At 47.3% G+C, this 24,275-nt stretch overlaps 1 protein-coding gene across 1 annotated transcript in view; it reads right to left on the reverse strand.

The window, feature by feature from the left end:
- The window catches only part of rhpn2 (rhophilin, Rho GTPase binding protein 2), a 67,527-nt gene that overhangs the window by 2,397 nt on the left and 40,855 nt on the right, over positions 1–24,275 (reverse strand). Inside the window, exons 9-14 of the mRNA XM_059993359.1 lie at positions 23,773–23,929; positions 22,403–22,522; positions 19,202–19,393; positions 18,567–18,643; positions 15,840–15,986; positions 9,278–9,436 (exon numbers count right to left, since the gene is read on the reverse strand). Coding sequence (XP_059849342.1) covers positions 9,278–9,436; positions 15,840–15,986; positions 18,567–18,643; positions 19,202–19,393; positions 22,403–22,522; positions 23,773–23,929 — 852 coding nt within the window. The remainder of the gene's footprint in view (positions 1–9,277; positions 9,437–15,839; positions 15,987–18,566; positions 18,644–19,201; positions 19,394–22,402; positions 22,523–23,772; positions 23,930–24,275) is intronic.

A 24,275-nucleotide genomic window follows, 5' to 3' on the forward strand; every position in this document is an offset into this window, starting at 1 on the left:
GGAGTTCGGAAGAATGAGGGGGAACTCACTGAAACACTGAATATTGAAAGGCCTAGATAGAGTGGATGTGGAGAGGATGCTAGTGCCTTGATGATATATGGCATCAAAAGTTACAAGTAGAAGGGAGGAGAATGCGGTTGAATAAATCAGCTATGATTGAATGGCAGAGCAGGTTTAATGGACTGAATGACCTAATCCTGCTCTTATGTAACAGAAGGACCTCAGCAGCTGAAGAAAACAGGGATCTCCAGCTGGAAGCTGGGATCATCTCCTGTACTTGTTTAGGACTGCAGTTCTTGTGGGGAAAGCCCGGGGTAGATGGCAATGAGAAGGACATTCAACACTCAAAGACCAGCCTCTCTAACATCTGGAGTCAAAGGAGCAACTGTTTCCAGGTGGGAACAGGGGATTAGGCTTGAGGGGGCAAGCAGCCAGCTGATACTAGTTTCAGAGAGGGTAAATCTGTCCTGGGAATAGGTAACCAAAGCCTGGCTGTATAGATCACACCAGAGACTGTAACTGGGCTGGTGGGTGAAGGGGAAGCATGACACACACACACAAAATTGGTGAACAGCCCAGATAAAGCAAGTAAAACACACAAAATAAGAGGCTCAGATAGAATAGACAGCCAGAGACTTTTTCCCAGGATGAAAATGGCTAAGACTAGAGGAAAGTGTGGCGGGGGGGGTGGGTGTCAGAACTTTAAAAACACAGAACAGTGGGTACATGGAATACACTGTCATGGGTGGCAGATATATTTGGGACATTTCAGAGATGCTTAGTTTGGGAAATGGATGATAGAAAACCGGAGGGCTATGGGGGGCGGGGGGGGGGGGGTGGTGAGGGGTGAGATTGATCATAGGTTAGCACAATACCGTGAGCCAAAGGGCTTGTAATGTGCTGTACTGTCCTATATTCTAAAATGCTGGAGGAACTCAGGAAGACAGGCAGTATCTATGGAAAGGAGTAAGTAATCAACGTTTCAGTCTGAGACCCTTCATCAAGACGTTCAATCCTAATTGGGGGAGGGGGGAGTCAACTGCTTATTTCTTCCACAGATGCTGAGTTCCTCCAGCATCTTGTGTGTGTTGCTCTGGATTTCCAGCATCTGCAGAATCTCTTGTAAAGTAAATACTCCTAGTCAGCAATAAACACTTCCAATAATCTCAGGATTATTACCGGAGCCACGTGCTAGCCAGAGTTGGAATAGCAGGATAGCTAGAATGAATATGTGGCTTGAGCGGTGGTGCAGGAGAGAGGATTTCAGATTCTTGGAGCATTGGAACATCTTCTGGGCGAGGTGGGACCAGTACCGTCCAGATGGTCTACATCTGGACAGGGCTGGGATCAATGTCCTAGGGAGATTGTTTGCTAGTGCTGTTGGGGAGGTTTTAACCTAATATGGCAAGGGGATGGGAACCCACACAGAAAAGAAAAGGGAAGTGATGTAGAGACCAAAGCTAGATTTAGTGTAGAAAAAAAGAGTAGAGTGCATAAAAGCAAAAATCAAAAACCACATAGCTCACTAGATTCTAAAATGACAATGAGTAAAAGGGCACTTTATCTAAATGCCCGTAGTATTAGAAAAAAGATTAGTGAACTTGTGGCACAAATCAGTACCAAGACATATGATTTAGTGGCCATTACAGAAACCTGGTTGCAAAGTGGAGATGACTGGGAATTAAATATCCAAGGGTATCAGGTAATATGGAAAGATGGGCAGGAAGGCAGAGGAGGTGGAATGGCGCTCTTAATTAAGGATGAAATCAGGACGATTGTGAGAGACAATATAAGATCTATGTGGCAGAATGTTGAGTCCATCTGGGTAGAGATTAAGAATAGTAAAGGGAAAGAAGATCACTGGTGGGAGTTGTCTATAGGCCACCTATATTGCAGTGGCAGAGGTGATTAACCAAGAAAAAACTGAGGCTTATAAGAACAGCAGTTGTCATGGGGGATTTTAACTTCCACAAAGATTGGGTGAATCAGGTTGTTCAAGAAAGTCTTGAGGAGGATTTCTTAGAATGCATCCATGATGGCTTTCTTATGTATGTTAGTGAAACTACAAGGGAAAATGCTATCTTAGATCTAGTCCTGTGCAATGAGATAGGTAAGATTAACAATCTTGTAGTCACGGATCCTCTTGAAAAGAGTGATCATAGTATGGTTGAATTTCACATACAGATGGAGGATGAAATAGTTAGATCTAAAACTAGTGTATTATGCTTGAACAAGAGAGACAGGATGAGCGAGGAGTTGACTAATGTGGATTGGGAGCACAGGCTATTTAAAGAACAGTGGAATACTTTCAAAGAGATTTTTCACAGTGCTCAACAAAAGTATATTCCAGTCAAAAGTAAGGACAGTAAGTGTGGGGAGAGCCAGCCTTGGATAACTAAGGAAATAAAAGATAGTGTCAAATTAATAGCTCATGTATATAAAGTTGCCAAGAGTAGTGGGAGACTGGAAGATGGGGAAAACTTTAAAAAGCAACGAAGAACAACTAAACAAGAAATAAGGAAAGGGACGATAGAGTATGAAAGTAAATTAGCATAAAATATAAAAACAGCTAACTGAAGTTTTTATAAATATATAAAGCGGAAGGGTGGCTGAAGTCAATGTAGGTCCCTTGGAAGACGAGAAGGGAAAATTGATATCAGGTGGTAAGGAAATGGCTGAGGCATTGAACGACTATTTTGTGCCGGTCTTCATGGTGGAGGACATATCTAATATGCCAAAGAAGGATGTTATGGACGAAATGGAAGGTGAGGACCTCGATAAAAATCACCGTCACTAAAGAGATAGTGATCAGCAAACTAGAGGGCTTGAAGGTAGATAAGTCCCCTGGTCCTGATGGGATGCATCCCAGGGTGCTGAAGGAATTGGCGGAGGTTATAATAGACGCGTTGGCAATCATTTACCAAAATTCTCCAGGCTCTGGGCAGGTCCTGGTGGATTGGAAGACAGTAAATATCACAGCCCTTTTTAAAAAAGGACGTAGGCAAAAGACGGGCAACTATAGGCCAGTTAGCTTAACATCTGTACTCGGTAAAACGCTTGAAGCTGTCACTAAGAAAGAAATAGCGAAACATTTAGAAAGGAGTGGCTCCATTTGACAGACACAGCATGGATTCTGAAAGGGCAGGACCTGCTTGACAAACTTACTGGAGTTCTTTGAAGGACCTAATGAATGCAGTGGATAGAGAGGAACAAGTGGACATCATATACATGGATTTCCAGAAGGCATTCAATAAAGTGCTGCACAAGAGACTTAATACATAGATAGAAAAACACAGAAAATAGGTATAGGAGTAGGCCATTCGGCCCTTCAAGCCTGCACCGCCATTCAGTATGATCATGGCTGATAATCCAACTCAGAACCCTGTACCTGCTTTCTCTCCATACCCCCTGATTCCTTTAGCCACAAGGGCCATATCTAACTTCCTCTTAAATATAGCCAATGAACCAGCCTCAACTGTTTCCTGTGGCAGAGAATTCCACAGATTCACCACTCTGTGTGTGAAGAAGCTTTTCCTCATCTCGGTCCTAAAAGGCTTCTCCTTTATCCTTAAACTGTGATCCCTCATTTTGGACTTCCCCAACATCGAAAACAATCTTCCTGCATCTAGCCTGTCCAATCCCTTTAGAATTTTATACGTTTCAATAAGATCCCCCCTCAATCTTCTAAATTCCAGTGAGTATAAGCCTAGTTGATCCAGTCTTTCTTCATATGAAAGTCCTGCCATCCCAGGAATCAATCTGGTGAACCTTCTCTGTACTCCCTCTATGGCAAGAATGTCTTTCCTCAGATTAGGGGACCAAAACTGCACACAATATTCTAGGTGCGGTCTCACCAAGGCCTTGTACAATTGCAGTAGAACCTCCCTGCTCCCGTACTCAAATCCTTTTGCTATGAATGCCAACATACCATTTGCCTTTTTCACCGCCTGCTGTACCTGCATGCCCACCTTAAATGACTGGTGTACAATGACACCCAGGTCTCGTTGCATCTCCCCTTTTACTAATCGGCCACCGTTCAGATAATAATCTGTTTTCCTGTTCTTGCAACCAAAGTGGATAACCTCACATTTATCCACATTAAATTGCATCTGCCATGAATTTGCCCACTCACCTAACCTATCCAAGTCACCCTGCATCCTCTTAGCATCCTCCTCACAGCTAACACCGCCGCCCAGTTTCGTGTCATCCCCAAACTTGGAGATGCTGCATTTAATTCCCTCATCTAAATCATTAATATATATTGTAAACAACTGGGGTCCCAACACTGAGCCTTGCGGTACCCCACTAGTCACTGCCTGTCATTCTGAAAAGGTCCCGTTTACTCCCACTCTTTGCTTCCTGTCTGCCAACCAATTCTTTATCCACATCAATACCATACCCCCAATACCGTGTGCTTTAAGTTTGCACACTAATCTCCCGTATGGGACCTTGTCAAAAGCCTTTTGAAAATCTAAATATACCACATCCACTGGCTCTCCCCTATCCACTCTACTAGTTACATCTTCAAAAAATTCTATAAGATTCGTCAGACATGATTTTCCTTTCACAAATCCATGCTGACTTTGTCTGATGATTTCACCTCTTTCCAAATGTGCTGTTATCACATCTTTGATAACCGACCCTAGCATTTTCCCCACCACCGATGTCAGACTAACCGGACTATAATACCCCGGTTTCTCTCTCCCTCCTTTTTTAAAAAGTGGGGTTACATTAGCCACCCTCCAATCCTCAGGAACTAATCCAGAATCTAAGGAGTTTTGAAAATTTATCACTAATGCATCCACTATTTCTTGGGCTACTTCCTTAAGCACTCTGGGATGCAGACCATCTAGCCCTGGGGATTTATCTGCCTTTAATCCCTTCAATTTACCTAACACCACTTCCCTACTAACATGTATTTCCCTCAGTTCCTCCATCTCACTAGACCCTTGGCCTCTTACTATTTCCGGAAGATTATTTATGTCCTCCTTAGTGAAGACGGAACCAAAGTAGTTATTCAAGTGGTCTGCCATGTCTTTGTTCCCTATGATCAATTCACCTGTTTCTGACTGTAAGGGACCTACATTTGTCTTGACCAATCTTTTTCTTTTCACATATCTATAAAAGCTTTTACAGTCAGTTTTTATGTTCCCTGCCAGCTTTCTCTCATAATCTTTTTTCCCTTTCCTAATTAAGCCCTTTGTCCTCCTCTGCTGGTCTCTGAATTTCTCCCAGTCCTCAGGCGTGCCGCTTTTTTTTAGCTAATTTATATGTTTCTTCGTTGGACTTGATACTATCCCTAATTTCTCTTGTCAGCCACGGGTGCACTACCTTCCCTGGTTTATTCTTTTGCCAAACTGGGATGAACAATTGTTGTAGTTCATCCATGTGATCTTTAAATGCTTGCTATTGCATGTCCACCGTCAACCCTTTAAGTATCATTCGCCGGTCTATCTTAGCTAATTCACGTCTCATACCTTCAAAGTTACCCTTCTTTAAGTTCAGAACTTTGTTTCTGAATTAACTATGTCACTCTCCATCTTAATGAAGAATTCCACCATATTATGGTCACTCTTACCCAAGGGGCCTCGCACAACAAGATTGCTAACTAACCCTTCCTCATTGCTCAATACCCAATCTAGAATGGCCTGCTCCCCAGTTGGTTCCTCGACATGTTGGTTCAGAAAACCATCCCGCATACATTCCAAGAAATCCTCTTCCTCAGCACCCTTACCAATTTGGTTCACCCAATCTATATGTAGATTGAAGTCACCCATTATAACTACTGTTCCTTTATTGCACGCATTTCTAATTTCCTGTTTAATGCCATCCCCAACCTCACTACTACTGTTAGTTGGCCTGTACACAACTCCCACCAGCATTTTCTGCCCCTTAGTGTTACGCAGCTCTACCCATATCGATTCCACATCCTCAAGGCTAATGTCCTTCCTTTCTATTGCATTAATCTCCTCTCTAACCAACAATGCTACCCCACCTCCTTTTCTTTCCTGTCTATCCCTCCTGTATATTGATTATCCCTGGATGTTGAGCTCACATTCTTGGTCACCCTGGAGCCATGTCTCTGTGATCCCAACTATATCATATTCATTAATAACTATCTGCACATTCAATTCATCCAACTTGTTACGAATGCTCCTCGCATTGACACACAAAGCCTTCAGGCTTGTTTTTACATCACTCTTAGCCCTTATACAATTATGTTGAAAAGTGGCCCTTTTTGATTTTTGCCCTGGATTTGCCTGCCTGCCACTTTTACTTTTCACACTACTTTTTGCTTCTACCCTCATTTTACACCCCTCTGTCTCTCTGCACTTGTTCCCATCCCCCTGCCACATTAGTTTAAATCCTCCTGAACAGCAATAGCAAACGCTCCCCCTAGGACATTGGTTCCAGTCCAACACAGGTGCAGACCATACTGTTTATCCCGGTCCCTCCTCCCCCAGAACTGGTTCCAATGCCCCAGAAATTTGAATCCCTCCCCCTTGCACCATTTTTCAAGCCACGTATTCATCTGAAATATCCTCCTATTTCTACTCTGACTAGCATGTGGCACTGATAGTAATCCAGAGATTACCTTTGTGGTCCTACTTTTTAGTTTATCTTATTAATAAGATATTAATAAGATACAGATGCATGGAGTCGGAGAGAGTGTACTGACATGGATAGTGGATTAGTTAACCAATAGACGGCAGAGAGTTGGTGTAAATGGGTGTTTCTCCAGTTGGCAGTCAGTGGTGAGTTGGGTGCCGCGGGGTTGGTGCTGGGCCCACAGCTGTTTACCATTTACATTGATGATTTGGAAGAAGGGACTGAGTGTAGTAGAGCAAAATTTGATGATGACACTAAACTGAGTGGAAAAGCAAATTGTACAGAGGATGTGGAAAGTCTGCAGAGGGATATAGATAGGTTAAGTGAGTGGGCCAAGGTCTGCAGATGGAATACAATGTTGGTAAATGCAAGATCATCCACTCTGGAAGGAATAATAGAAAAGTAGATTGTTATTTAAATGGTTAAAGATTGCAACATGCTGTTGTGCAGAGGGACTTGCGAGTGCGTGTTCATGAATCGCTAGAAGTTAGCTTGCAGGTACAACAGATTATTAAGAAGGCAAACGGATTGTCAACCTTCATTGCTATAGAAATTGAATTCAAGAGCAGGGAGGTCATGCTGCAACTATACAGGGTACTGGTGAGGCCGCCCCTGGACTACTGTGTGCAGTTCTGGTCTCCATTCTTGAGGAAGGATATACTGGCTTTGGAGGCACTGCAGAGGATGTTCAACAAGTTGATTCCAAAGATGAAGGGGTTCATCTATAAGGAGAGATTGAGTCACCTGGGACTATACTCTCTCGAATTCAGAAGAATGAAAGGAGATCTTATAGAAACATACAAAATTTTGAAAGGGATAGATAAGATAGAAGTAGGAAAGTTGTTTCCATTGGTAGGTGAGAATAGAACAAGGGGATATTGCTTCAAGATTCAGGGGAGAAGATTTAGGACGGAGATGAAGAGAAACTGTTTTTCCTAGAGAGTGGTGAATCTGTGGAATTCTCTGCCCAGGGAAGCAATTGAGGCTTCTTCACTAAATATATTTATGATACAGTTAGATAGATTTTTACATAGTAGGGAAATTAAGGGTTATGGGGAAAAGGCAGGTAGATGGAATTGAGTTTACAGACAGATCGGCCATGATCTTATTGAATGGTGGGACAGACTAGATGGGCCGGATGGCCTACTCCTGTTCCTGTTTCTTATGTTCTTTTGTTCTCTACAGAAGTCTTGAATATAATTTAGTAACTCAGTGCTGATCTGTACTATATTTCCTGCTGGATCTTGGTAGGTATAGGGGTTGGAATGTTTGCTGAAATCTGCAGTTAGGTGCAGAGAGGAGGTGGGAAGCTCCTCACTGTGAGGTAAATGTTTGCTGAGGCTTACCTGATTTTGTGTAAAGGGAGCATGCCTACACCTGGCACAGAAGCAGCCTCCCCAGGGCACTGTCTGCTCCACCCCCACCCATAGATCCACCTTCTGAAACTCAGTACCCCAGGGAAATCAGGCCTGGAGGACACGGTTCCCTCTCATTTCATTTTAAACAGCTGTGCAGACCAACCATTACTCTCAGCAGGAAATTTTTACACTGAAAACTGCACAGCACTTTAATAAAATATCACATAAAAGAAAATTCCAGCTGCACGACACCAACGTTACGAGTGCAGAAGCATTTCAGTTACTGCACGGCCGCTCACCCATGCAGTTTAGAGGAAACAGTGCTCAAAGGACGCATGTCACAGCAGCTGATGATGTTAGCATATTGTCAGGGTTGAAATGTCTGATACCAGAGGGCATGCATTTAAGTAGAGAGGGGTAATTTCAAAGGAGGTGTGAGGGGCAAGTTTTCTCCCCACACAGAGTGATGGATGCCTGGAATGCACTGTCTGGGATGGTGGCAAAGCAGATATATTTAGGGGCTTTTCAGAAAGTTTAGATAAACACATGAATGTAATGAAAATAGAAGGACATGGACAACACACACAAAATGCTGGAGGAACTCAGCAACTCTGGCAGTATCAATGGAAATGAAAAAACAGTCGATCTTTCAGACTGAGGCCCTTCATCTGGGCTGGAGGGGAAGGTGTGGGGAGGACACTCCAGATTAAAAAGGCAGGGGGAAGGGAAGGAGAACAAGCTAGAAGGTGGTGGGAAAGGTAAAAGGCTGGAGATGGTATCTGATAGGAGAGGGGAATCGATCATGGGAGAAAGGGAAGAGGGAAGGGCACCGGGGGAGGTGATAGGCAGGTGAGGAGAAGAGGGAAGAGGCCAAAGTGGGGAATAAAAGAGGGAAGGGGAGGGAAAACACCAACAATATGTTGGCAGAGGGGATTAGTTTAGTTAGCCATTTGATTACTAATTCAATTGGTTCAGCACAATATTGTTCCTGTGCTGTACTGTTCTGCGTTAGGGTACATCAATGCGAGGAAGGGACTGAGTGGCATTAATTGTACCATTTCCCCAGTGAAGGGTAAACCAGGCTGAACTGTTAGCTTGTGCCACCCTTGAGGATGCCCCCCCTCACCCCAGAACCTCATCTCTTACAGAGAGAAAGCCAGCCTTTGGAAGTGCCAGAGATCACCTCGCCCCTTGCTCCTGTCACATCAAAGTTTCTGGGGCAGGGTCTGACTGGCAAATCTCAGCTGGATTTCTGGTCTGCCCCAGGGGATGGGAGCCAGTAACAACCTACTCCAGCCACCCTGACTCACCATCTGTGCGGGCTCCAGCCCCTGGGGACTGACCACCTCGATGTCCAGTCCATCATCAGGCATTCCCCTCATCATCTCCGCCACCTCGCTCACCGAGCTCCACTTACAGTCTGTCCCTGACACCCTCACAATGACATCTCCATCCTTCAGACCCAGAGCCTGCAGAGAGGGGCAAACATTCGGATTCAGAGACATTTAACTGTCACATCTGTATTGGGGCATGACCACACATTCCAGTGCTAACATAGCATGCCCACACTGTTCACCGAACACAACAAACAACAAAATCATAACAGCAGAACAAACCCTGTTCCCCCCTCACCCACACACCATCCTTCCCCAGAACAAACCCTGTTCCTCCCTCACCCACACACCATCCTTCCCCAGAACAATCCCTGTTCCCCCCTCACCCACACACCATCCTTCCCCAGAACAAACCCTGTTCCTCCCTCACCCACACACCATCCTTCCCCAGAACAAACCCTGTTCCTCCCTCACCCACACACCATCCTTCCCCAGAACAAACCCTGTTCCTCCCTCACCCACACACCATCCTTCCCCAGAACAAACCCTGTTCCTCCCTCACCCACACACCATCCTTCCCCAGGACAAACCCTGTTCCTCCCTCACTCACACACCATCCTTCCCCAGAACAAACCGTGTTCCTCCCTCACCCACACACCATCCTTCCCCAGGACAAACCCTGTTCCTCCCTCACTCACACACCATCCTTCCCCAGAACAAACCCTGTTCCTCCCTCACCCACACACTATCCTTCCCCAAAACAATCCCTGTTCCTCCTTCACTCACACCCCATCCTTCCCCAGAACAAAACCCTATTCCTCCCTCTCCCACACACCATCCTTCCCCAGAACAAACCCTGTTCCTCCCTCACCCACACACGGTCCTTCCCCAGAACAAACCGTGTTCCTACCACACCCACACACCATCCTTCCCCAGAACAAAACCCTATTCCTCCCTCTCCCACACACCATCCTTCCCCAGAACAAACCCTGTTCCTCCCTCACCCACACACCATCCTTCCCCAGAACAAACCCTGTTCCTCCCTCACCCACACACGGTCCTTCCCCAGAACAAACCGTGTTCCTACCACACCCACACACCATCCTTCCCCAGAACAATCCCTGTTCCTCCCTCACCCACACACCATCCTTCCCCAAAACAAACCGTGTTTCTCCCTCACCCACACACAGTCCTTCCCCAGAACAAACCCTGTTCCTCCCTCACCCACACACCATCCTTCCCCAGAACAAACCCTGTTCCTCCCTCACCCACACACGGTCCTTCCCCAGAACAAACCCTGTTCCTCCCTCACCCACACACCATCCTTCCCCAGAACAAACCCTGTTCCTCCCTCACCCACACACGGTCCTTCCCCAGAACAAACCCTGTTCCTCCCTCACTCACACACCATCCTTCCCCAGAACAATCCCTGTTCCTCTCTCACCCACACAACATCCTTCCCCAAAACATACCGTGTTCCTCCCTCACTCACACACCATCCTTCCCCAGAACAACCCCGTTCCTCCCTCACCCACACACCATCCTTCCCCAGAACAAACCCAGTTTCTCCCTCACCCACACACCATCCTTCCCCAGAACAAACCCAGTTCCTCCCTCACTCACACACCATCCTTCCCCAGAACAAACCCTGTTCCTCCCTCACCCACACACCATCCTTCCCCAGAACAAACCCTGTTCCTCCCTCAACCACACACGGTCCTTCCCCAGAACAAACCGTGTTCCTACCACACCCACACACCATCCTTCCCCAGAACAAACCGTGTTTCTCCCTCACCCACACATGGTCCTTCCCCAGAACAAACCCTGTTCCTCCCTCACCCACACATGGTCCTTCCCCAGAACAAACCCTGTTCCTCCCTCACTCACACACCATCCTTCCCCAGAACAATCCCTGTTCCTCCCTCACCCACACATGGTCCTTCCCCAGAACAAACCCTGTTCCTCCCTCACTCACACACCATCCTTCCCCAGAACAATCCCTGTTCCTCCCTCACTCACACACCATCCTTCCCCAGAACAACCCCGTTCCTCCCTCACCCACACACCATCCTTCCCCAGAACAAACCCTGTTCCTCCCTCTCCCACACACCATCCTTCCCCAGAACAAACCCTGTTCCTCCCTCACCCACACACGGTCCTTCCCCAGAACAAATCCTATTCCTCCCTCACTCACACACCATCCTTCCCCAAAACAAACCCTGTTCCTCCCTCACTCACACACCATCCTTCCCCAGAACAAATCCTATTCCTCCCACACTCACACACCATCCTTCCCCAAAACAAACCCTGTTCCTCCCTCACTCACACACCATCCTTCCCCAGAACAATCCCTGTTCCTCTCTCACCCACACACCATCCTTCCCCAAAACATACCGTGTTCCTCCCTCACTCACACACCATCCTTCCCCAGAACAACCCCGTTCCTCCCTCACCCACACACCATCCTTCCCCAGAACAAACCCAGTTTCTCCCTCACCCACACACCATCCTTCCCCAGAACAAACCCAGTTCCTCCCTCACCCACACACTATCCTTCCCCAAAACAATCCCTGTTCCTCCTTCACTCACACCCCATCCTTCCCCAGAACAAAACCCTATTCCTCCCTCTCCCACACACCATCCTTCCCCAGAACAAACCCTGTTCCTCCCTCACCCACACACGGTCCTTCCCCAGAACAAACCCTGTTCCTCCCTCACCCACACACCATCCTTCCCCAGAATAAACCCTGTTCCTCCCTCAACCACACACGGTCCTTCCCCAGAACAAACCGTGTTCCTACCACACCCACACACCATCCTTCCCCAGAACAAACCGTGTTTCTCCCTCACCCACACATGGTCCTTCCCCAGAACAAACCCTGTTCCTCCCTCACCCACACACCATCCTTCCCCAGAATAAACCCTGTTCCTCCCTCAACCACACACGGTCCTTCCCCAGAACAAACCGTGTTCCTACCACACCCACACACCATCCTTCCCCAGAACAAACCGTGTTTCTCCCTCACCCACACATGGTCCTTCCCCAGAACAAACCCTGTTCCTCCCTCACTCACACACCATCCTTCCCCAGAACAATCCCTGTTCCTCCCTCACTCACACACCATCCTTCCCCAGAACAAACCCTGTTCCTCCCTCACCCACACACCATCCTTCCCCAGAACAAACCCTGTTCCTCCCTCACCCACACACCATCCTTCCCCAGAACAAACCCTGTTCCTCCCTCACCCACACACGGTCCTTCCCCAGAACAAACCGTGTTCCTACCATACCCACACACCATCCTTCCCCAGAACAATCCCTGTTCCTCCCTCACCCACACACCATCCTTCCCCAAAACAAACCGTGTTTCTCCCTCACCCACACACAGTCCTTCCCCAGAACAAACCCTGTTCCTCCCTCACCCACACACCATCCTTCCCCAGAACAAACCCTGTTCCTCCCTCACCCACACACGGTCCTTCCCCAGAACAAACCCTGTTCCTCCCTCACCCACACACCATCCTTCCCCAGAACAAACCCTGTTCCTCCCTCACCCACACACGGTCCTTCCCCAGAACAAACCCTGTTCCTCCCTCACTCACACACCATCCTTCCCCAGAACAATCCCTGTTCCTCTCTCACCCACACACCATCCTTCCCCAAAACATACCGTGTTCCTCCCTCACCCACACACGGTCCTTCCCCAGAACAACCCCGTTCCTCCCTCACCCACACACCATCCTTCCCCAGAACAATCCCTGTTCCTCCCTCACCCACACACCATCCTTCCCCAGAACAAACCCTGTTCCTCCCTCACCCACACACCATGCTTTCCCAGAACAAATCCTATTCCTCCCTCACTCACACACCATCCTTCCCCAAAACAAACCCTGTTCCTCCCTCACTCACACACCATCCTTCCCCAGAACAAATCCTGTTCCTCCCTCACTCACACACCATCCTTCCCCAGAACAAACCCTGTTCCTCCCTCACCCACACACCATCCTTCCCCAGAACAAACCCTGTTCCTCCCTCACTCACACACCATCCTTCCCCAGAACAAACCCTGTTCCTCCCTCACCCACACACCATCCTTCCCCAGAACAAACCCTGTTCCTCCCTCACTCACACACCATCCTTGCCCAAAACAAACACTGTTCCTCCCTCACCCACACACCATCCTTGCCCAGAACAATCCCTGTTCCTCCCTCACCCACACACCATCCTTCCCCAGAACAAACCCTGTTCCTCCCTCACCCACACACCATCCTTCCCCAAAACAAACCGTGTTTCTCCCTCACTCACACACCATCCTTCCCCAGAACAAAACCCTATTCCTCCCTCTCCCACACACCATCCTTCCCCAAAACAAACCGTGTTTCTCCCTCACTCACACACCATCCTTCCCCAGAACAAACCCTGTTCCTCCCTCACTCACACCCTCAAAGAGATTCACAGACTAAGGGTCCCCCTACCCTCCCCCACCCCATAAACAAACACACACACACACACACACACACACACACACACACACACACACACACACACACACACACACACAATCTTGCAGCTATTTGAGATTTGCAAACCCGTGTCTCCAACCAGCAGGTCTGACTGCTGGATTTCCAATCAACCTTCTGGCTTTGATTTTTAATATTGACCCAGAACTTGCTGATGGCTTGTTTGATTAAAGTTATAGTGTGGAACAGGTGCTGGTGCATACTCTTTGGCCATGGGGAGGGGGGGTTTTGAGTTCATTGGCTACTTTACTGAGGCAGTGAGAATTTTTGACAGAGACCATGGAGATGAGACTTGCTCCTGTGATGGAGTGGGAAGTGGCCACAGTGATTTAACTTTTCTGTGTTTCATTAACTATTTAATTTATTGACTGATTCTTCAGGAACAGTTCCTAATTTGGGGTTTAATTCATTCAAAATTTATTTATTTGTAACCCCCTGGGTCGCCTCAGGCTCGCTCAGCTCATTCTTGTCTAGGGGGAGCAGCCTTCAGCCCCGCCAAACTGGGTAATCAGCTGGTGTGGATGCTGTGTGATGTCCCCGCCTCACCCAAAAACAGACAGTACACCATATGCGATTAAATGAGTACAATTTATAAAGGTTACTATAACTAAGTGATTAATAACGATACAGTATATATGAAGAGAAAATTAAAGAAAAGGCGCCAAACTTATCAAAGTCCAAACCACTTTGTGCACAGCCGTTGGAGCTCTATTTCTGAAGTCTTCTGGCCACCATTCGATCCCCTCCGAACTCCTCGACTCGCAGCTCAGGACCCTCCGAACTCCTCGGACTCTCCAAACAGCTCAGGACCCTCCGAGTGGTCAACCAAGCACATCTAGCTTCATCCCCCCCCCCCCCGTCCTCGGAGAATCTCCCGGCCTCGGACCCCCCTTTGGGGTCCAATCCTCGCCCAGCTTAGAGCATTGCGTCCTCTCTCTCGACCCCCTCGCGCCGATCTGATCTGCCCAAAAGCCCGTCAACAAAAGCTTACAGACTCAGAAGAAAGAACATTAATCCCCATTTGGTTTACAAAGGAATACCATTCTCGTTATCAGTAAATTAGCATTCCTGCTAGTTAACAAAAAAGAAGAAACCCTCTTTACATATTTATTCAGAGATACAGTGAGGAACAGGCCCTTCAAACCCACTGAGCTGCAGCACCCATCAACCCACCGATTTAATCTTAACCAAATCACAGGACAATTTACAATGACCTACCAATCGGTACGTCTGTGGACTGTGGGAGGAAACTGGAACGCCCACAGGAAATGGATAGAAGCACAAGTACATACAAACTTTCTCATGGAGGATGCAGAAATTGAACTACAAACTCAAATGCCTTGAGTTATTATAGCACCTGTACTAACCGCTGCACTACCATGGTGTCCAATGACAAATGAGGACCATGGATGAAGATCTGAACTTGAGACTCACCAACAGCATGACCCAATCACTAGACCTCAAACTACAGTCTTGTTGATTTGCATATGCTGGGGCTGGGAGATGCAGGAGCAGTCACTGTCACTCGTGCCTCATGTACATAGAAAATTCCCCAGCATCCAGCACAATACCATAGTATCGACTATTACCCAGTACACAGACAGTTCTCCCTGCAGCCTGCCTTAGATTGGAAGAACTGGGTTATATCTGCTCACCTCAGGGCCATTTTCTGAATCAGAATTGGGTTTAATATATCCGGCATCTGTTGTGACATTTGCTGTTTTGTGGCAGCAGTACATAATAATAAAAATACTGTAAATTACAGTAAGTATATACTAAAAAAATAAATTAAGTGCAAAAAGAGAAGAAAAGAAGAAAGGAAAAAAAAGTGAGGTCGTGTTTATGGATTCATTGTCCATTTAGAAACCTGATGGCAGAGCGGAAGAGGCTGTCATGAAACTTTGAGTGCGTGTCTTCGGGCTCCTGTACCTCCCTGACGGTAGCAATAAGAAGAGGGCACATCCTAAACGATGGGGAGTGTCTATACAACTCTGTTCAGAGAGAGGGAGTTTACTCACCGCGGCCACACTATTGGGGTCCATGCCTGTAACGTGCACCGCCACCTCACCCTGCAGCCTGAATCCCTGTTCCCAATCTCCCGGCTTCAGGTGGATCTTGCGAGGGGCTGTCCACCTCTGCCTGGCGGAGAAGACCGTTGGTGGGCCCTGCCAGAGAGAATTGCAGACATGGTAACAGAGAATGAGACAAGGAACCACTTCAGTTTGAAGTTGTTCAGACCAAATATCAGAATGGAGGAGAAATTTACTCAGTAGTTACTCAGAAGATGGACAAAGTATAGAAGTGAGGCAAAGCAGCATAAATTTTTGGGACACTCTCCAGATTACAGGGAAGGAGGTTCTTGTTGTCCTGAGGCAAATCAAGGTGGATCACAATCCCCAGGGCCTGACAAGATGTTTCCTCAGACTCTGTGGGAGGCAAGTGCCAGGACCCTAGCAGAGATAGTTAAATCGTCTTTAACGACAGGTAAGGTACCAGAGGATTAGAGGGTAGCCATTGTTGTCACACTGTTGAAAAAAGGGCTCTAAAAATAAACCAAAAATTTATAGGCTGGTGAACCTAACATCAGTAGTGGGAAAGTTTATGGAAGGCATTCTAAGGGACCAAATATATAAGTATTTGGATAGACATGGACAGCTTCGTGTGCGGTGGGTCATGTCTAACCAGTCTTATAGAGTTTTTCAAGGAAGTTACCAGGAAAGTGGATGAAGGCTAGGCAGTGCATGTTGTCTACACGGATTTTAGTAAGGCATTTGACAAGGTCCCACATGGGAGGCAGGTCAAGAAGGTTCAGTCAGTTGGCATTCAAGATTAGGTAGTAAATTGCATTATATTTTGGCTTTGCAGGAGAGTGGTAGTAGATGGTCGCCTCTCTGACTGGAAGCCTGTGACCAGCGGAGTGCCACAGGGACTGGTGCTGGGTCCATTGTTTGTCATCTACATCAATGATCTGGATGATAATGTGGTGAACTGGATCAGCAAACTTGCAGATGACACCAAGGTTTGGGGTGTAGTGGACAGCGAGGAAGGCTATCATGGCTTGCAGAAGGATCTGGATCTGCTGGAGAAATGGGCAAATGGGCTGAAAAATGGCAGATGGAATTTAATGAGGCAAGTGCAAGGTGTTGCACTTCGGGTAGACCAACTAGGGTAGGTCATGACAGTGAAGGGTAGGGCACTGAGGAGTGTGGTAGAACAAAGTGATCTAGGAATTCAGGTCCATAATTCATTGAAAGTGGCGTCATTGGTAGATAGAGTTATAAAGAAAGCTTTTGGCACATTGGCCTTCATAAATCAATGTCTTGAGTATAGGAGATGGAATGTTATGTTGAAGTTGTATAAAACATTGGTGAGGCCTAATTTGGAGTATTGTGAGCAGTTTTAGTCACCTACCTACAGGAAAGATGTAAATGAGGTTGAAAAAATACAGAGAAAATTTACAAGAATGTTGCTGGGTCTGGAGAACCTGAGTCATTCGGAAAGATTGAATAGGTTAGGACTTTATTCCTTAGAACATAAAGATTGAGAGGAGATTTGTATACAGAATTATGAGGGGTATAAATAGGGTAAATGCAAGCAGGCTTTTTCCACTGTGGCTGGGTGGGACTACAACCAGAGATCATGGGTTAAGGTGAAAAGTTTAAGAAGAATATCAGGGGTAACTTCTTCACTCACAGAGTTGTGAGAGTATGGAATGAGCTGGCCGCACAAGTGGTGCACGTGGACTCGATTTCAATGTTGAAGCAAAGTTTGGATAGGTACAAGGATGGTAGGGATATGACGGGCTATGGTCCCAGTGCAGGTCGATGGGAATAGGCAGATTACATGGTTTTGGTATGAACTAGATGGGCCGAAGGTCATGTTTCTCAGCTGTACTTTTTCATGACTCTAAATGTGCTCTAAGTGACTTTGACCATTGCTTGTGCCAAACATGATGGTTTGAGTATCTCAGACAACTGATGATCTCCTGAGATTTTCAGTACAGCAGTCTCTGCAGTTTACAGAGAATGGTGCAAAAAAACTAAAATCACCCACTGAGCAGTAGTCCTGTTAATGAGAGTGGTCAGAGGAGAATGGCCTGATTGGTTCAAACTGGCAGGAAGGCAGCAGTAATACAACAGTGGTGTGCAGAAATTTGTGGAACTTTGCTGTGCTAGTGGGTGAGAGAGGGTGTCAGGCTCGACCCCATCTCTGTCAGTGAAATGAGCTGCTAGTGGAATTGTCACGAGTTTCAGGGCAGGTAATTCTTGTAAAGGGACAAATTCAGGTCCTGAACTGGAGTGAAAACTACCAGAGGAACTCAGTATCTGTGGAACAAAAGAATGGTTAACGCGACAACACAGGCATGTGACAGGGTGACCTTCATAGGGTCCAGCACGGTGTAAGAGGCATAGACTGGCTGAGACTTTCCACAGGATGAAAAATGGCTAACACCAGATAGGCATAATTTTGGGGAGATTGGAGGAAAGTATGGGGAGACGTCAGAGGTAAGATTTTACACAGAAAGTGGTGATAGAGGCAGGTACATTAGGGACATTTAAAAGACTCTTAGACAGACACATGGATAACAGAACAATGGAGGGCTATGTGGGAGGGAAGGGTTAGATTAACCTTAAGAGTAAGTTAAAAGGTTAGCAGAACATCTTGGGTCAAAGGGCCTGTACTGTTCTGTATTGAATATTAAAAATAGGATGTTATAGTGTTATGTGACAACACAGTTTACGTACCAGCTTTTGGAAGAAGTCAACCACTTTCACATTGGACAACAGCGGCTTCACCGTCTCAGTCTGCTGACTGCTTCTACCTGTAGGGCGTAAACATTGAGACAGGGACTGACAACCAGGCTGGGGTCAGAGCAAGGGAGGGTGGCAGTGACATCTTCTATTGCCTTCAGTTCCTTGACCTTTCAAACTTTTATTTATTTCAAGACAGAGCACGGTAACAGCCCACACCACCCAATTACATTCATGGACCAATTAATCTACCTGTGCATCTTTGGATTGTGGGAGGAAACCCAGGTGGTCATGGGGAGAACATACAAACTCCTTACAGATAGGAATGGAATCTGGGCCACTGGCACTGTAATAGTTACACAATTGTGCTGCTCCAATTCATCTAGTCTCCACCACTTCTATGATCGAGAACTCCAGGATCAGCCCTCACTCTCTACCAGAAGTGGTTTGTACACACCTCAGTTTTAACAACCATGTAACCACGTCCCGCCATTCAAGACTGTCCCACTAGTGCAGACATCTGTACATCTCCATCACATCCCCTCCTGATCCATTCTGCTAAACTCAGATGGCGTAACCCATGGTAACCCTGAGCTTCCAGGAATTAGCCCAGATACAGAGAGTCATACCAATTATATTGGGAGCCTCCATCATGTCAAAGTCATCCTCCTGCTCGAGTTCGGTGTACTTGGTGAGAGAACGTTTGTGGGACACTCTGAGAATCTCCTGGATGGCGTCCATCTTCTTTAGAGTTTTGCAGAGACCCTGAACCCTCAGTGCCTCCTCGTACCCCATGATTGATGACCGCAGATGGGCCTTACCTGTGGACAGAAGGAAACACTCAGCCAAGCAGACCAATAAGCATGGTGATGGGGTGGGGGTCAGACTGAGGCTCCGCTCCTGGTAGGAGTTGCCGTCTCTGAGCTCAACCTGCATGCCTGTGGGACATCAGCACCCAGAAGGGGCCTGGATGAGGGAACTAGTAGGAAGGCACAGTCCAGCCTTCCCTCCTCCCAAAGGTGACCCGGCACTATCACACTGACATCAGATGTTCTTCTTTCAGATGGGTTTCCATAGCCTTCTGACCAGGACACAGGATTGGGGGTAAGCTGCTGGCCAGAACACCAAGGATTGGATCAAATGGGTCATTTTCCAACTGCCAAGTGATGGAATACCACAGGGATCATGCCAATACCAGCACCAGCCTACCTACCATCGGACATATATACAGAAAGGTGCCAGAAACGATTCAGTAACATCATGAAGGATCCCACCCACCCTGCCCATGGACTGTTTATCCCACTCCCATCAGGGAAGAGGCTACGTAGTATCCACGCCAGGACCACCAGACACAAGAAGTTACTTTCCCCAAGCAGTAAGGCTGATCAACACCTGCACCCACTAACTACCCAACCACCACTACTTTATCATTTCCTATACAGACTCTCCTGTGCTAGTGTCACCCTATGGACATACAATCAGTCAATATGTATATATTAATGTTTTTATTATTATTGTGTTCTTTATCTAATTGAATTTTTATTGGTGCTGCATCAGATCCGCAGAAACAAGTATTTAGTTTTCCTCTAAAGTTGTGTACAGGAAATGGTATGAAACCATCTTGAATTCACAATTAGATGCAAATGGCTTGGTTGAGGGAATTAATTAAATCTAGAAGTTTACAGGCAGCAGAGTTGTGAGGGAGGCTTGTGGAAGTTGTGGTAAGGCAAGGATAGACTCCAGCCAGCCCAGGCAAGAAAGGTCTTTGAAGAGCAGAGCTTCCCTTTGCACACCAGGGGTCTGTGAAGAAATAACAATCCAAAGCACACACACCAAATTGCCTTGCTAACTTTAAAGTATCATTGCTTGTCAGCTTGTACTTTCTATTGACTTTCTAACACCTGTATTGTGAATGGTGATTGATTTTGCAAGTAAGAAATTAAAATGTACACAATTTACCAAATCAACATACACAAAATCCTAGAGGAAATCAGCAGTTCAGGCAGCATCCATGTATATGAGTAAACAGTTGATCTTTTGAGCTGAGGCCCTTCTTCACAGCCAGAAAGGAAGGGGAAAACACCAGAATAAAAAGGGAGGGGAATGAGGATAGCTAGAAGGTGATAGGTGAAGCCAGGTGGGTGGGAAAGGTAAAGGGCTGGAGTGGAAGGAATCTGATTGGCGAGGAGTGTGGCGGACCATATCAGAAAGGCAAGGGGGGGCACCGAAGGAGGAGGAGGTGCAGGTGATAGGCAGTCAGAAAGAAGAGGCCAGCGTGGGGAGTAGACAAAAGGAGGCAGGGAAGGATTTTTTTTTAAACCAGAAGGTATTGCTTCTTCACCTTGTGCACAAGAGAACATGGAGCAACATGTCAGAACAGGAATGGGAATGGGAATTAAAATATTGGGCTACCAGGAAGCTCCACTTTTGGTAGATGAAGTGAGGTGGTCGATGAAGCAGTCCCCAAATTTACAATGGGCCTCACTAATGTGGCAAAAGCTACATCAGGAGCATCAGATACAATAGCTGATTGCAATAGCTTCTCAGGTGGAGTGTTGCAGGTGAACTGTTTGAGGCCCTGCAGGGAGGAGCTGAATGGGCAGCTGAAGTACGTTGGCCACTTTCAGGGATAAGTGGCAGGATGGAGATTAGTAGGGAGGGATGAATGAACAAAGGAATTGTGAAATTTACCAAATAGTCACTATCTCCAACTGAGAAGCCAATTTTGTCCAAAAATAGCAGTTTTCTCTTCAGACTTCAGAACAGTGTGGGTAACAGGGGGCCGTGCTGTTCTCCCAGCGCACATGGAAAACAAAATGTGGTTGAGTGTGACTGTTGCTGTGCATACGTGTCTATCTGTGTATCTGTCTCTGTGTCCATGTCTGCAGAAGTGTCTGCATTTCTGTGCGTGTCTGTATGTGTGTGTCTATGTCTGTGCATCTGTCTCTGTGTGTCTATGTCTGCGTGCATGCTTGCGTTTCTGTGCATTTGTGTCTGTGTCTGCGTGTGTGTCTGCTTTTCTGTGCGTGTGTCTTTGTCTGTGTCTGTGTGTGTGTCTCTGTCCATGTGTGTCCTGTTATTTTCTTTTATTATCAGTGACGAGAGCAGAGCCTTGAAGAGGATGCAGAAAGACTCCAGTGTGATTTAGACAGGACAAAGTAATGGGCAAGTACCTGTTGGGTGTAGTGGATGAATGACAGCCTATCAACTCTGGTGGCAATAACAGGAAGGCAGCTTATTATCTGAAAGATGTTTATTGGGAAATAGGTTCTTGCGCACCAGTCACTGAAGGAAAGCATGTTAATGATTAAAAGGGCAATTTGCACATTATTCAAAGCACAAGAATTTGGGCAGAGGAGGAGGGATGTCTTTCTGCAACAGCACAGCCTTGCGGAACTACACTGTCTGTACTGTGTGCAGTTTCTGCCTCCATATCTGAGGAAGGATGTTCTTGCTGTGTAAAGAGTTTAGCATGAGTTCCCCCAATGGGAGAACTGAGAGATCAGGAGTGAAGCCCCATTGCCAACAGTTCACCATTCTCTGCTGAGTCCAATTCTCATTCCCGGATTGTGACCCCTGGTTCAAGAGACAGCTTCCAGGGGAAACTGACTCCACATCCTGTGTGTGGAGCCTGAGGACACTGTTTAGCTCATTAATGTCACATTTCCTTCACATGATCTCCACACCACCAGTCTGGTCCACTAATCCTCTTCCAAGAGGACCCCACTGCCATCAACTCCTGCCCCCAGTACTAGATCAAACATGAATCCTGACCAGATGCTGGGTCAAACGCACGACATGTTGACACGTGACCTGGACACTAGCCTTACCGAGCCGTTGTCGTTGCTCTTTGGACCGGAGGATGGTGAGAGGGGTCAGTCCCTCAGGCATCTGCTGGTAGAGGTCGGTCAGCACTTTCTCCTGCTGATCAGTGTCATCGCTGGGGTTCACTGTAACAGGGACAGTGGACATTGAGTGTCCTGACACCCAGACTGGTTCCCCCCCACTCTAACAAGCAACCCCACTCTCCAATCACCGACACATCCTTTCCCTACCTCAGTGACTAACCCCAAACCACGATCACCCATACCTCAGATGTGCTGGCATCTGAATGAATGATATTGGTGCTGAAAGCATGAACGTATGAGAAGCATTTGATAGCTCTGGGCCTGATCTCACTAGAATTTAGAAGAATGAGGGAGCATCTCATTGAAACCTATTCAATATTGCAAGGTATTGATCGAGAGGATGTTTTCTCAGAATAAGGGTATGTCCCTTTAGAATAGAGAAGGGAAGAAATTTCTTCAGCCACAGGGTGGTGAATCTGTGGAATTCATTGCCATGAATGGCTGTGGCCAAGACATTGGGCATACTTAAAAGCAGAGATTGATGGGCTCCTGATTAATCTGGATGTCAAAGGCTGCAGAAAGAAAGCAGGAGAATAGAGAGGGAAATGGATCTGCCATGCTGAAATGGCAGAGAAGACAACATCTGAATCGCCTAATTTTCCTCTTAGGTCTTACTGTCACTACCAAAACATCCCTCAGATTGAGCACACAGCCCTCAACACCTCAACCCTCCCCATACTACAGTCACCCCCCCCTACAAATCCGACCCACACCCTGTTGACCAACCCTCCCCACACCACAGTCATCAACCCCCCCCACAGATCTGATTCCCTCCCCACCACAGTCATCAACTCTCCCCCCACAAATCTGATTCCCTCCCCACCACAGTCACTGAACCCCCCCACAAATCTGATTCCCTCCCCACCACAGTCATCAACCCCCCTACAGATCTGATTCCCTCCCCACACCAGTCACTGAACCCCCCCTACAGATCTGAATCCCTCCCCACACCACAGTCACTGAACCCCCCCCCACAGATCTGATTCCCTCCCCACACCACAGTCACTGAACCCCCCCAACAGATCTGATTCCCTCCCCACACCACAGTCACTGAACCCCCCCAACAGATCTGATTCCCTCCCCACACCACAGTCACTGAACCCCCCCAACAGATCTGATTCCCTCCCCACACCACAGTCACTGAACCCCCCCCCCACAATCTGACCCACTCACCCTGGTGACCAACCCACTCTATCATCAGCCTTTCTGCGATGCTGGCATACTCTTGCCGTTAACACACCCCTTCCCAAGGTGATCAACCCTGCACCATGATTATCACCCCTTGTACTCACACTGATGGTCCAGTAATGCGATAGAGACGAGGTAATGCGCCAGTGCGCGGTAGTGCTGCAGTTTCACCTGGACCGTGTGGCTCCAGGCTGCAGGGACGTGCTCCGCCACCGGAGCGTGGCTGATGCACTGATTCACCAACGTGTACGAGTCTGACAACTGCAGCCCAGAAACTGAGGTCAGTGGAATTGCAGAGATCCCTCATCCCTCACCACCAACCCCAGAGATCCCTCATGCCCGGGCCTGGCTGATGAATCGGTTCACTAGAGTATCTGACAGCTGTGGCCGAGAGACTGAAGTCAGAGCAACTGCAGAGGTCCCTCACCCCTGGACATCCCTCACCCTCGGACATCCCTCACCCTGGACATCCCTCACCCCCGGACATCCCTCACCCCCGGACATCCCTCACCCCCGGACATCCCTCACCCCCGGACATCCCTCACCCTCGGACATCCCTCACCCTTGGACATCCCTCAGCCTCGGACATCCCTCACCCCCGGACATC

This window comes from Hypanus sabinus, chromosome 17 (assembly GCF_030144855.1).
Source record: "Hypanus sabinus isolate sHypSab1 chromosome 17, sHypSab1.hap1, whole genome shotgun sequence".
Classification (NCBI taxonomy): Eukaryota; Metazoa; Chordata; class Chondrichthyes; order Myliobatiformes; family Dasyatidae; genus Hypanus; species Hypanus sabinus.